Below are 11,473 nucleotides of genomic sequence, written 5' to 3'. Positions count from 1 at the left end.
TCCACATCCAAGAAACCTGAGACAAGCAAACACATCACAGCAGCAAAAAGCAGCATCTGACAACAGAGAGCGGTGCTGCAACTACATCCAACACATCTCCACAGTGCCCTATCATTGAGTTAATGCAGCCATACGCAACCCAACCCATACCCAACACACACATGCGCCTTCATCCAAAGACTGATCATACTGCAAGGGGTTGCCATTAAGCAGGCAGAATGGGTGGAATCCTGGCTGAAGGAGGACCACCTAAACAATTTCAATTGGTTTTTTTGTCACACAACCTAAACATTTGGTGGGAGACACTGGGCTTCAAGTTTATCAAAGAATGACAAGCCAAACATTTAGTGTCAAAGTCACATACTATCGCTCCACAGTGCTCTTTCCCACTAAGCTGAGCAGCTGCAATCACATACTGTAGATTCAGTATTATGGGGAGTTATAATAAAGAGAAGAGTGCCACCTGCTGGTCCGACCACCCTACTGTCATCAGTAACATTTTCCCTCAGAAAACAGCAATGCATGAAATCCACATGGAGTGAAGTTGCCCTATTAGTAGTACATCTTTTTGAAATAACACAATGATATAAAACCATCAGTTTTTCCCTCTGATGACGTCAGCAGATCGGAAATTGTTGACAGCCCATCCAACATCATTAGAAAATGTTGAGTCCTTTTCTTCCTAGGGCAGCTTCAGGTCCTGTTGGTTAGTGCATGAAGAGCTGACTTCTCTCTCTCTCTAGGTGTGTGTAGGTGTCCGACCCTTTCCATTCCCTTCCTGTCCTCTTCAATGTTAATAATGCACAATTTGTCTTTCTTTGCTGTCTTTCTTTTTTTCCCCTGTCCTCGTCTTTCACTTCCTTTCAAATTCATGTAATCCATCTTTAATCCCGTCATATTTTCTTTCAGAAATCACTTCTCTTGTGAACTCACAAATTAAGAACTCACTTTTGTCTGTTGAATCCGCGTAGGAACCAGTGTGACATCTGTAAATCTAACAGTGCTCTGACTGATGTGGAACCTCGTGCAGGAGGTTCTGCCTCGTGCATGCCCTCAGTGTTTCTTTTGCCCAGATGTCTGTGTTCCTGTTCTGCTGTGACCTGTGCAGAGGCAGCAGAGTAGGAATAAACTCTTCGGTGACGTGTTGAAATAACACAGGTTGTGTTGTCCTTGAACACACTCCTAATGATGTGCTGAAAAATGACACCACCCATGTTAAAGAACAACACATCAGTATGTGTTTAGCTGAAAAATCTGTGTTATTTCAATACATCTCTTTCTAGAGAAAGGGTCAGGGCCCAGTTCCCCAAAATCATCAAAACCAAAAAAAACATTTTAATATGGTGTCAGACATTTGGACTACTTTGGATGTCAACCAGTTTAATATCCTGCAACCTGCAAGATAAGAAACAAGTACTCCTTATATTTCTTCAAGGATTCAAAATGGATCCAAACAATATTTTGTCTAGGTCTGACACTAATCAAATACTGAAAAACCTTGGCTGGGGTTAGTAAGCCTGTCACTTCTACTGGAAGCCAGCTTGTCTTCAAACAGTGTCTCTGAGCAGCCAAGTGATCAAATTGATAAGATAATCATGAGGTGATTTGCTTTAGTGGGTTCCGGGCACTACTGCTCTCTCTCTTCCTGTGACGCCATCTTCCCTCACTTGTAACCACTGATCTGTTCCCAGTCTCTCACATGCATTTTAATATGTTATCTTTATCCACTGTCTTGAAAGAGATGCATTGAAATGACAGGTTTATTTGTCACAAACTTAGCACATACTGTTGTGTTGAAATATAATATACGCCATTTGTCAGATGCTTTGCGAGCATTCTGACTGCCTACATACAGGCACAACCACAGAACTTGATGGGTAGAACAGTCCTTCCACTGTTTGCCATGGTAATTTGGCTAGCACAGTATAAAATGTTGATTTCAAGGGTTAGTTGCTATAGTGACAACGCAGGTCTGGGCATGAAGGCCGTAAAGTCCATCACACATGCTTGAGAACGTTGCAGATGTGTCTGTTGCATGAGCGCTTAGCAAACTGAAAGCTAACGTTAGCGATGAGGTTAACATAGCATTATCAAAGATTGTACTTCTCTCGCTAGCTCTTCTAGTCAACATAGCATATTATGGCAGCAAGGCAACGAAGAAGGTCCTTTGGTCCTTGCTGCAAAACCTCTCGCCTCAGAGAGTTGCCGTAAGTCGGTTTATACGGAAGCTAGCTCAACGGTTCACATAAAAATGGCGGCTGCTCCAACCATGCAGGAACGTTGATTTGAAAGGGAATGACCCTTCTATCCATTCAAGTTCTGTGGGCACAACATAATATGTTCAAATAACAAACTTCAGCATCTTTAACATGTTATGTCATTTTTCAACACATTTGTATGTATTTGTGTGTGTATGTGTGTGTGTGTGTGTGTGTTCAGAGACAAATCAACCTTTACAACTCATCTCTTTCTAGTGCACACTGGTATAGAAGATGACTATTATTACAGCACACTGCTAAGATGCTTGTGGGAACCTGGGTTTCATCTGATGTGGACCTGCAGTGCACAGCTTGTGTTGCTCTTCTGTAAGTCCAGCGGCCCTCAGCTCCGTCACTCTGTCGCCCGGTGCAGTGGAAGCTCCCTTTAATGTGTGAGGAAGATGTGTGCGAGTGTGATTAAACTAACTTTTTTTTTTCTCTCTCTTGGCCTGTCTTTTTCTGTCTTCTCTCTCTGTCTTTTTTCTCTTTCTGTGCCTACCTCTTTCTCTCTCTCTCTCTCTCTCTCTCTCTCTCTCTCTCTCTCTCACTCTCTCTCTCTCACTCTCTCGGCAGGAAAACTGTGAGCAGCTGATGCCGGCAGGAGATTGGAAGGTATGAGCTGATGTTGCTGTGTTGTGACTGAGAATGCCTTTCTTCTCCTCTTCTTATCTCTTTATGTCTCGTCTTTTGTTTTCTTGCCATCTATCGTCCTCCGTCTTTCTTTCTCCGAGTGTCATCTCTTACTGCTTGCTCGCTCGGGTAAACGGTGAGAGGAAGGTGGAAGATAAATGTCTATTATTTCACAATGAGGATTATAATACTCATCTTAAAATGGAAGTGCTGCCTCACCCTCACTCAGTAAAACCATGGCCAATAAGGTGGAAGTAACTAATTACATTTACTCGTGTTATTGTAATTGAGTAGCTTTTTTGTGTACTTGTGCTTTTTGGAGTATTTTTTAAAGTCAGTCATTTTACTTTGACTTAAGTATGTTTTTACTGAAGTATTGCACTTAACTACAATCTACATCAAATTCATTACAAAGTACACATTTTGTGGCTCTCCATCAGCATCAGAAACTGGACCAACATAAATTAACAAACTGTGGAGCCATTCACACTGAACGATCAGTCAGCAAAGAAGAGAAGAATCATCTGGCTTTACTCTGTTTGTGCACTTTATTTTGCACTTTCCAAATTTCCCAATGAAAAGAATCTAGTTTGAACTCTGTCCTCTCGTCCTTTTAGAAATACATGGGAAAGATCACAGCTGACAACATTCTCTTTTCTAAAAAGCAACTCAGTAACTTTTACTCTGACTTTTATTTAAGCCGATTTTTACTGCAGTACTTTTACTTCTACTTAAGAAACATAACAAAGTAACAGTGGTTGTATTTGAGTAGGACATTCCAGTACTCTTTCCATCTCTGACCATGGCACCAGTATACTGCTAAATCTGATAATGGTGTTGTTGAAAAGACAAACTAAATTCTAAATGTCTTAAAAGAAAAAAACATCAAATGCACTGTTTAAAGGTGCAATAAGTAAGACTGTTACTGCCCTATAGAAAAACTACCATAATATACTGTATCTGTGGGGATTGATAGGGTTGTTGATCAGTACTCAAGGACTCAATCATTACTTCACCAGCTGCTGAGATCTGGCTTTCAAAAGTCTTTTTTCTAGCCTGTACTGTCACCAGAGGTTTCTGTTGGATCTCTGCTCTAAATAGCTAGCTTACACTCTATTGTGAAAATGTGACTTTATTATTTGTGTCAATTACAGGCCACCGTAGAATGTGCCAGAGACCTGTCGATGTTGATTACTTGATGCTCCTTTAAAAGTTATTTTTTGGATTTTCAATGCCAGGAATGAGCACCATATATGTACGTCGTCAACATTGTAACATAACTTTCCATTCCACACTTAACCAAGGCAATAAGCCACGAGAGACAGTGGTTTATGGTGATTTTAGAACAGCTAAACAGCATAGGTGCAATGCAAAGTGGAGGAATAGCCTCTAAAATCACTGTAAATCGCAGCCTCTCGTGGCTTGCTTTTGTAAAAAATGTTTTGTAAATGTTATTTTTCGTAAATGTTATTTTTCCACTTAGCAATACAGTTCTTGAACCACAGAACCTGAATGGATAGAACGGTCATTCCCATTCAAATCAATGTTATGATGGTCGGAGCGGCGGCCATTTTTATAGAGAGAGTAGAGGTTTTACAGAAGGAACCAAAGGAGCTTTTCCATTGCCTTGCTGACATGGATTGCTAACATGCTAATGTTGACTAGAAGTGCTAGCAAGAGAAGTACAATCTTCAATAAACATTAACCTTGTTGCTAACATTAGCTTTCAGTTGAGTTTTGACAGTGTGCTGAGCACTTGTGCAACAGACACATCTGCACAGTTCTCAAGCAAGTGTGACACACTTTATGGCTTGAATGTCCAGACTTGTGTTGTCACCATAGCAACCCTTAAATTTTCATACGCACCTTTTTATGCTTTTGATGCTGTACTGACAACCAGAACTATCTGTTGTTGGGCTTTGATAGGGGCAGGTTTGGTCATTAGCAATTAATAATTAATAATCGTGAAATTATTAATATTCGTAAAATTATTGACGGGAGTCAATATTAACGGGGCACCACCCTGGAATCAGGGACCAATAACCGAACCTTCAATACAGTCTCAGAATGGCTGTTCACCCCCAAATGACAGTGGTTAAGTACCACTGTATATTTATGAGTGAACAGTGAAGGGTGAATTCGTACACAGGCCCTCACAACCAGCCGTTATTACAGCACATATGCACAAGGAATCACAGACAACTTCTCTTTAAAAGTATAATGGAGTTTATTTAACTTTAGCAATATCAATCAATAATCAATAACACTGCAGTTAATCAACAACTTATTATACAACTATAACTATAGGTCTAACTAGCAAGCATAAAGGCACAAACAGCATATGGCACGTATGGATGCGTGCGTATGTATGTGTGTGTGTGTGTCTCGCGAGAGTTCAAGATGGCGGCTGTGACCGCGCAGTTTGAACAAAGGGGGTTTGGAACCAAGATGGAGTTGGAGTTAGGCAGCTAAACCAACACCATCTAATTCTTAGGTAGCAATGAATGTGTAATGAGATGTGGGTGTGTGTGTGTGTGTGGGTTAGTAAGGGAGAGAGAGAGAGAGAGAGTAAGGGGGAAGCACTCAGGGTAAACCTAGAGGTTCTACTCGCCGTCTAGAGACACAACAATAGTCTTTTACCACACAGGAACTCGGGGTAAGACTTGGAAATAGTACACCGGGTTACTGCTCTTTGAACTGGTAAAAGGCAGTATATTGGCTCTATACGGTGGCTACTAACATGGATGCAAGCTCAGCGGCATGCAATTGAACACAAATCAGCTTTACATTAACACAATCAAATTAAGCAGCAAGCATAATGATTGAGGTATCTTCATACAGCATAATATGGACGCGGCGGTCCGATGCGCTTCCCAATACGCACAATTACAGCTTCTGATCAGTAAGCTTATTTAACACACCTATTCTAGTCTCTGCCCAGAACCAAAGCCTCTTACTTGGGAATCACTCTCGAGTGATTGGTGTGTGGTTGAGTCCGTCTTATCGATCCGAGGGGGTTTTCCCAGGCGAATCTGCGGGACCATTATTTCTCCGTGCACGGAACAACGGCCAGCTGGCTTTCCTCGTAGGCAGCGAAGATGTCAGCCAGGAGTCGACTTGGTTGAAGAAACGTATCCTTACGTTGTCTTCTTGGAGGGAAGGAGTGTCCTTAGCTGTATTCTCTTCCAGTCCACTTCTGCAGGTCTGCTACACACGGCAGTGCGTGTGAGGAGTTAGATGCACAAACAGCTAATCTAATCCTTCTGGATCCAACAGTGTTATGGCTAACACTAAACAGTCTGGTCTCGTCCCGCGAGTTGAAGACTGCGCCTCGGCTAAACAAAAGAACAGTTCGAACGTTTCAGGTACCACCTTGTTTAGCAACGGGGTCGCAATAAGGGGCGATGAGGAAAGGTATCTCTGGAATTTATACTCTTGGTGACGTCATGGGGACATCCCGGGGCTCGTCCGAGTCTCGTCCAATGAGAGACCAGAGGTTGGCTTTCAGCCAGTTCGCACCTAGGTGTGAACTTCAGGGCCTGTTGGAATTTTGGCGCTGCTTTCCTTTGTTTAAGGTCCCAGCCCAGCGGGTGGGCTAGAGTTCAGGTTTCTGATTCCCTTGCTAGGCCGGTGTTTTAGGCTTTCAATCTTACATGTAGGCCTTTCCTTTGTTTGACCACATGGCCTGGCCCAACACTGTTTTATAAACTTGCACAAACCATTACGCCATTAGTTTCATAAGTCAGGGTGTAATGACAAGTTGGGCTTCACACCTGCATAGAATCCGCCAGCCTATTTCAGTCAGATCCTTGCTGGGTGTCAGATGGGAGCGATGTGACGAACCTCATGAAACACCTCTGTTTCACACTTAAGTCTGACACTGTTAGTCTCACCATCCTTCTCCAACACACAACATTATTTATGTCTGCTGCCTGGCACACTGCAAAAAATATCTATCTTAACAAATTATTTATAGTGTTGAGTCTAACGATAATAATCTGCAACCTTTTCATATAAATAAATGTCTGTTTAACTACGCTTTAAAACCACCAAAGATGTTGCCAACATAAAAGAGTAGAGTGCTATCCTCAAGATCTTTGTTTCTTGATTTTGTCTCCATATTTGGAGACAAGACTGAGCGCTCATTGCTGTGGTGTTTCTGCACTGCACTTCCCAGAGATCACCTGTCAATCAAACAGTGTGGGTGGAGCTTGGATTTTCTGGTGATGAAGTTTGAGTTTCTCTTTTCTTTGTCTGTTCAGCCACGGTGGCTATTGCTGCTCATGCTAACTACCCAGTTCTTCTTCTTCTGTTTATTCCAAACAAACTGGAATGAACTGGAAGAATTTTTCCCAGGAAAGACCTACCAGACACCAGGTGTTTAGAACAGACAATGGAAAAGCTTTCATAAAGTGGATATAGGTTGAATCACTGTTGTGTTACATCATTTGGAAATAGAGAGTAGCAAAGCAGGAATTTGTATATATAAAAATGTCATGGATTACCACTTTAAAACAAGTGCAAAAGCGGCCATTCGGGTTAACTTCCCTTGTTTCCAGTGCAAATCAACCTGTTCCAAGCATTTTCTTGAATCAAGTGACATTATCTTGACACGTATTTGACACATTATTTCAAGACATTATCACTTGTTTCATGTGAAAGCACATTGGAAACAAATGAAATTCTCTCACCTCATCGGCAGACTTTAAGTAAAACAAGATTCTAAGACTCAGTTCTACACTTGAACATTTTTTGCAGTGCACACTCACATGATGCTCAGAAGCCTCAATCTTCCACAGTCCTCATAGATAAACACCATACTATACCTGCACACACTCGCACATACACACTGACACATAATAAGAAAGTGAGTGAGCTTGAACATGTTAGATTGGCGCAAAGAAATGGAACAATATTGGCATCTGTCTCGCATAGATGTTATCATCAGCTTCTTAAAATTACAAGCACGGTGCATCACATTTTCATTATGATCTGAGAAAGTGGGAATGAGAGAGAGAGAAAGCAGTAACAACTGTGTGTGTATGTGTGTTGGGGTGCATATGTGTGATGACACTGCATATATAATAGTTAACAAGAGAGGGGATGGCAGCATTACTGCACCAACATTGAAAACCCTTGTAAATTTAAGACATCTATAGTCGTCCATAGCTGCTACGTGCATTGTTGGGTGAAATCCATCTTTCTGATAATCAGTTCAAAACACTTTCCAAAGCTGTTTTAATATGAATCTTTACCGTGCCATAATATCATATTGTAAAAAATGTTGTTCCCGTTTCCCCTCCTACTCATCGCCGTCCGTCAAGCGCTTTCCTGGGAAAGTCTGTTTAAAGTAGACGTCAGCAGGGAGGGAGTTAATCTCCTCTGTGGAGGAAAGAGGGGGCTAGAGTCAGAGAGAGAAAGAGGGAGGGGAAGCATGCCAGTTGAGTCAGCACGCTAAGCTTTCTGTCAACAGGAAAGGGGGGATCGCGGGAGAGAGAAAAGAGGGGATGGAGCGAGAGAAAAGGGGAGAGATGGGGTGAAAGGGCAGGACAAAAGGCTGCTGAATGACAGTGGAGAGCGGAGTGGAGCGGGAGAAAGGGCTTGTGTGTGTGTGTGAGTGTGTGTGTGTGTGTGTGTGATCTCTGCAGATAAGTCCGCTTCTCGCCCTTCACCTTTCACCTGATCTCAACGCGCTGTTTTATTTCGACTCGAGATATGAATGTGTATGTGGTAGATCAGGGAAACGGGGGTCCAGGGACCACCAGGGTCCTTCCAGATTGCCCCCCCCAGCAAAATTAGGATTTGTTTAATTTTACATTTATTTGACACATGCACAATGAGAGAATGAATCAGGATGAGGTTTCACTCTCCTCGCTGTTACCTCCTCATCTACAGTATAGACAGTAATTTAATTCTGTGTAAAGTCATAGCCAACAATGAAAATCCTGCCTAGGTCACAGTGTTATCAAAAGGGGGTTCACTGTTGAATTTGGCTCTAGGAAAACATCGTCCCAGCACGCACAACAGCTTTTAAAAGATTAAATTAAAAAAAGAAAGCGCTGCTGTGGGTACTCGCCATATTGAAGGTGCAAGGTGCATTGAAGTAGAACTTAACATTACAGTACACAAATTAATTAATTGTAATTTATCGGTTAAATGCTGGTAATTTCTGGTGATAACAAGTCATGATTAGCATGATAACAGCACTACATTAATGTAGTAAGTTGTGCAATCATAACTTCCCTATTGAACCAAGGAAAAGAATAACTACAGAGTAAAATCAGTGCAATATTGAGGTGTCAAGCTTGACTTTACTTGGCAGTACAGTTCCCATGGTGTTATCTAGTACTTTCATAATAGGTGTTGGATAACAATACTGTAACAACCTCATCCCTCTTCTGAACTACAATATGGAAGTTCCATTTAAGCGAGAAGGAAAGGACCAGTAAGCCAATGTTTCCAAAGTATTACATGGTAATTATTCAGTAATGTAACAGTAACTTACTACATTAATGTAGCGCTGTTATCATGCTAAAAATGACTCGTTATCACCAGAAATTACCAGTATTTAACCGAGAAATTACACATTATAATTACAAAATAGTTACTTGATGATAATTTTTCTGTAATTACACATTCATTACCCTGTAATTTGAGTAATGTAAAGTGCTACCAATAAGACGTGCATCAGTGAAGAAAGAACCAAGGCAACTCTTCTTGAAGTGAAAAAGGTTAAACAGCCTTTATTCACCTTGGAACAATAAACAAGTTTCAGCAGGGCCTTCATTGTTTTTTAATGTTCCAAGATGAACTGGCCATTGAATAAAGGCTTTTAAAAATTATTTCATTTCAAGAAGAGTTGCCTTCTTTCTTCACTGCAAAAAATCTCCATCTTAACAAGTCATTTACTCTATTATTGAGTCCTAAAATCATAATATTCTTAAAATAAGTGAAAAAAATCGGCCAATGGCGATAATTTCACTTGTTTCCAATGCAAATCAACTTATTTCAAGAATTTTGCAGAATCAAGTGTCATTTTCTTGATAGTAGTGCAGTGATCTGCCTTATTCTGACTTGTTTCAACATACTGACACTCATTTCTAGGAAAAAAAAAGAAGAGTTATCTCACTTCATTGGCAGAATGTTTCTCTTGGTTCAAGAAAAATAAGATTTGAAGGCTGAATATGAGACTGAATGACTTGCTGGATGTGTTTCACAGTGTTCACTGATAAATGAACAGCTTATGTCCAGGATATTCGCAGACTTTCAGTTAAGGTGTCCTCACGTTTGCAGTTCATCAAAAGATTTGCGCCTCATTAAAGGCCTCATTCCTGAATAGCAGCTGTTTTGTTTTGGGCCCAAAGGAGGGGAAAGGTTACTAGGTCAGTGAGGAAATCAGAAAGAGAGAGAGAGAGACGGAGACAACGAGAGAGAGAGAGAGAGAGAGAGAAGCAGAAACAGACAGGTAAAAACTGGAGCACTGGTGCTGATGAGAGCGCACAAACAAGCCCGGCCGACGACTGACGAGACGGCCGACCAATCCCAGGCGGGGGTGGGGGGGGAGGCAGAGCTCTTAGCCAATGATCTCCGCCCCTCCCCCCCGCCCCCACCCTCCCTTGTCTTCGGTTGCCTATAGAGCGGGAGGGGAGGGGAGGGGAGGAGGGAAGCGGCAGCGTAAAGCTTAAGAGTCAGGGTGGGAGTGGAGCCGCGCAGACAAAGACACTGCAGCAGCCTGCAGCATCTATCATCCATCCTATCCTATCCTCTCCTATCCTATCCATCCATCCCTGTCCTCCAGCGACCGCTAGCCAGGATCTAGTCCCGGACAGCAGGAGAGGCCCGGCTGCTCCTCTTCCTCCTCCTCCTCCTCTTCTCATTCTTCTTCTTCTTCTCCCTCTGAGAGTGCATTTACTGTGGCGCCATGCCTGAGTGCTGGGACGGGGTGAGTGGCAGGGATGAGTTTCATGATGCGGGAGGGGGGGAAGGGAATTCTACTGTATATGCGTGTGTGTGTGTGTGTGTGTGTGTGTGTGTGGTTGAATGTTTGGATGTAGTGTCAAGTGCATTCAAATAAACTTCTCAGTCGATCGCGTGATGAAGCAAAATGGGTTTTGTTTCTGTATGTCAGGTTGCGCAAAAGGTCAAGATATTATCTTTGATTTTGCAATAGCAGTCTTTTTACACTAATAATGTGGAATACGCCTTGGGTTTGTATTCTATAATGAGATTGCAATATAGCTGGTTGGTGAATAATGCAGCGGCTGTAGCTGTTGCATGATGGGTCATGGTTTGACTTTGGCCCACTGACACACTTTGGCACACTAACACAGATGCTGTGCTATGCGCTGATGCACATGCCTCTGCGGATAATCATACTGGCATGTGTGTGTGTGGAGAGGAGATGGTAATCGTTTTGTAGTGTTATCCAATTTGGCAGCAAAGGAGTAAGGGTGTGTGTATGTGTGTGTGTGTGTGTGTGTGTGTTAGGAAGGGAAAATAGGGTTTGCTGCAGGATAGAGTAAAAGATTTTTTTTATATCCATGCAGCTCTTTGTGTTTGTCTGCTTTTTGTATTGCCATGATGCA

General features: G+C 42.1%; 1 protein-coding gene across 4 annotated transcripts in view; it reads left to right on the top strand.

The window, feature by feature from the left end:
• The window catches only part of ndrg4 (NDRG family member 4), a 52,507-nt gene that overhangs the window by 25,741 nt on the left and 15,293 nt on the right, over positions 1-11,473 (top strand). For 2 of the 4 annotated variants that reach the window (XM_071905427.2, XM_071905426.2), the window contains exon 4: positions 2,832-2,870. In XM_071905427.2, coding sequence (XP_071761528.2) covers positions 2,832-2,870 — 39 coding nt within the window. Of the gene's footprint in view, positions 1-2,831; positions 2,871-10,809; positions 10,831-11,473 lie in introns of those variants that run through there. The other 2 variants (XM_071905429.1, XM_071905428.1) reach the window with 1 other exon arrangement.

Source organism: Centroberyx gerrardi, chromosome 4, assembly GCF_048128805.1.
Source record: "Centroberyx gerrardi isolate f3 chromosome 4, fCenGer3.hap1.cur.20231027, whole genome shotgun sequence".
In the NCBI taxonomy this organism is placed as follows: Eukaryota; Metazoa; Chordata; class Actinopteri; order Beryciformes; family Berycidae; genus Centroberyx; species Centroberyx gerrardi.
Note: the sequence above shows the minus strand (reverse complement) of the source record. Positions and strands in the feature narration are given on the sequence as shown.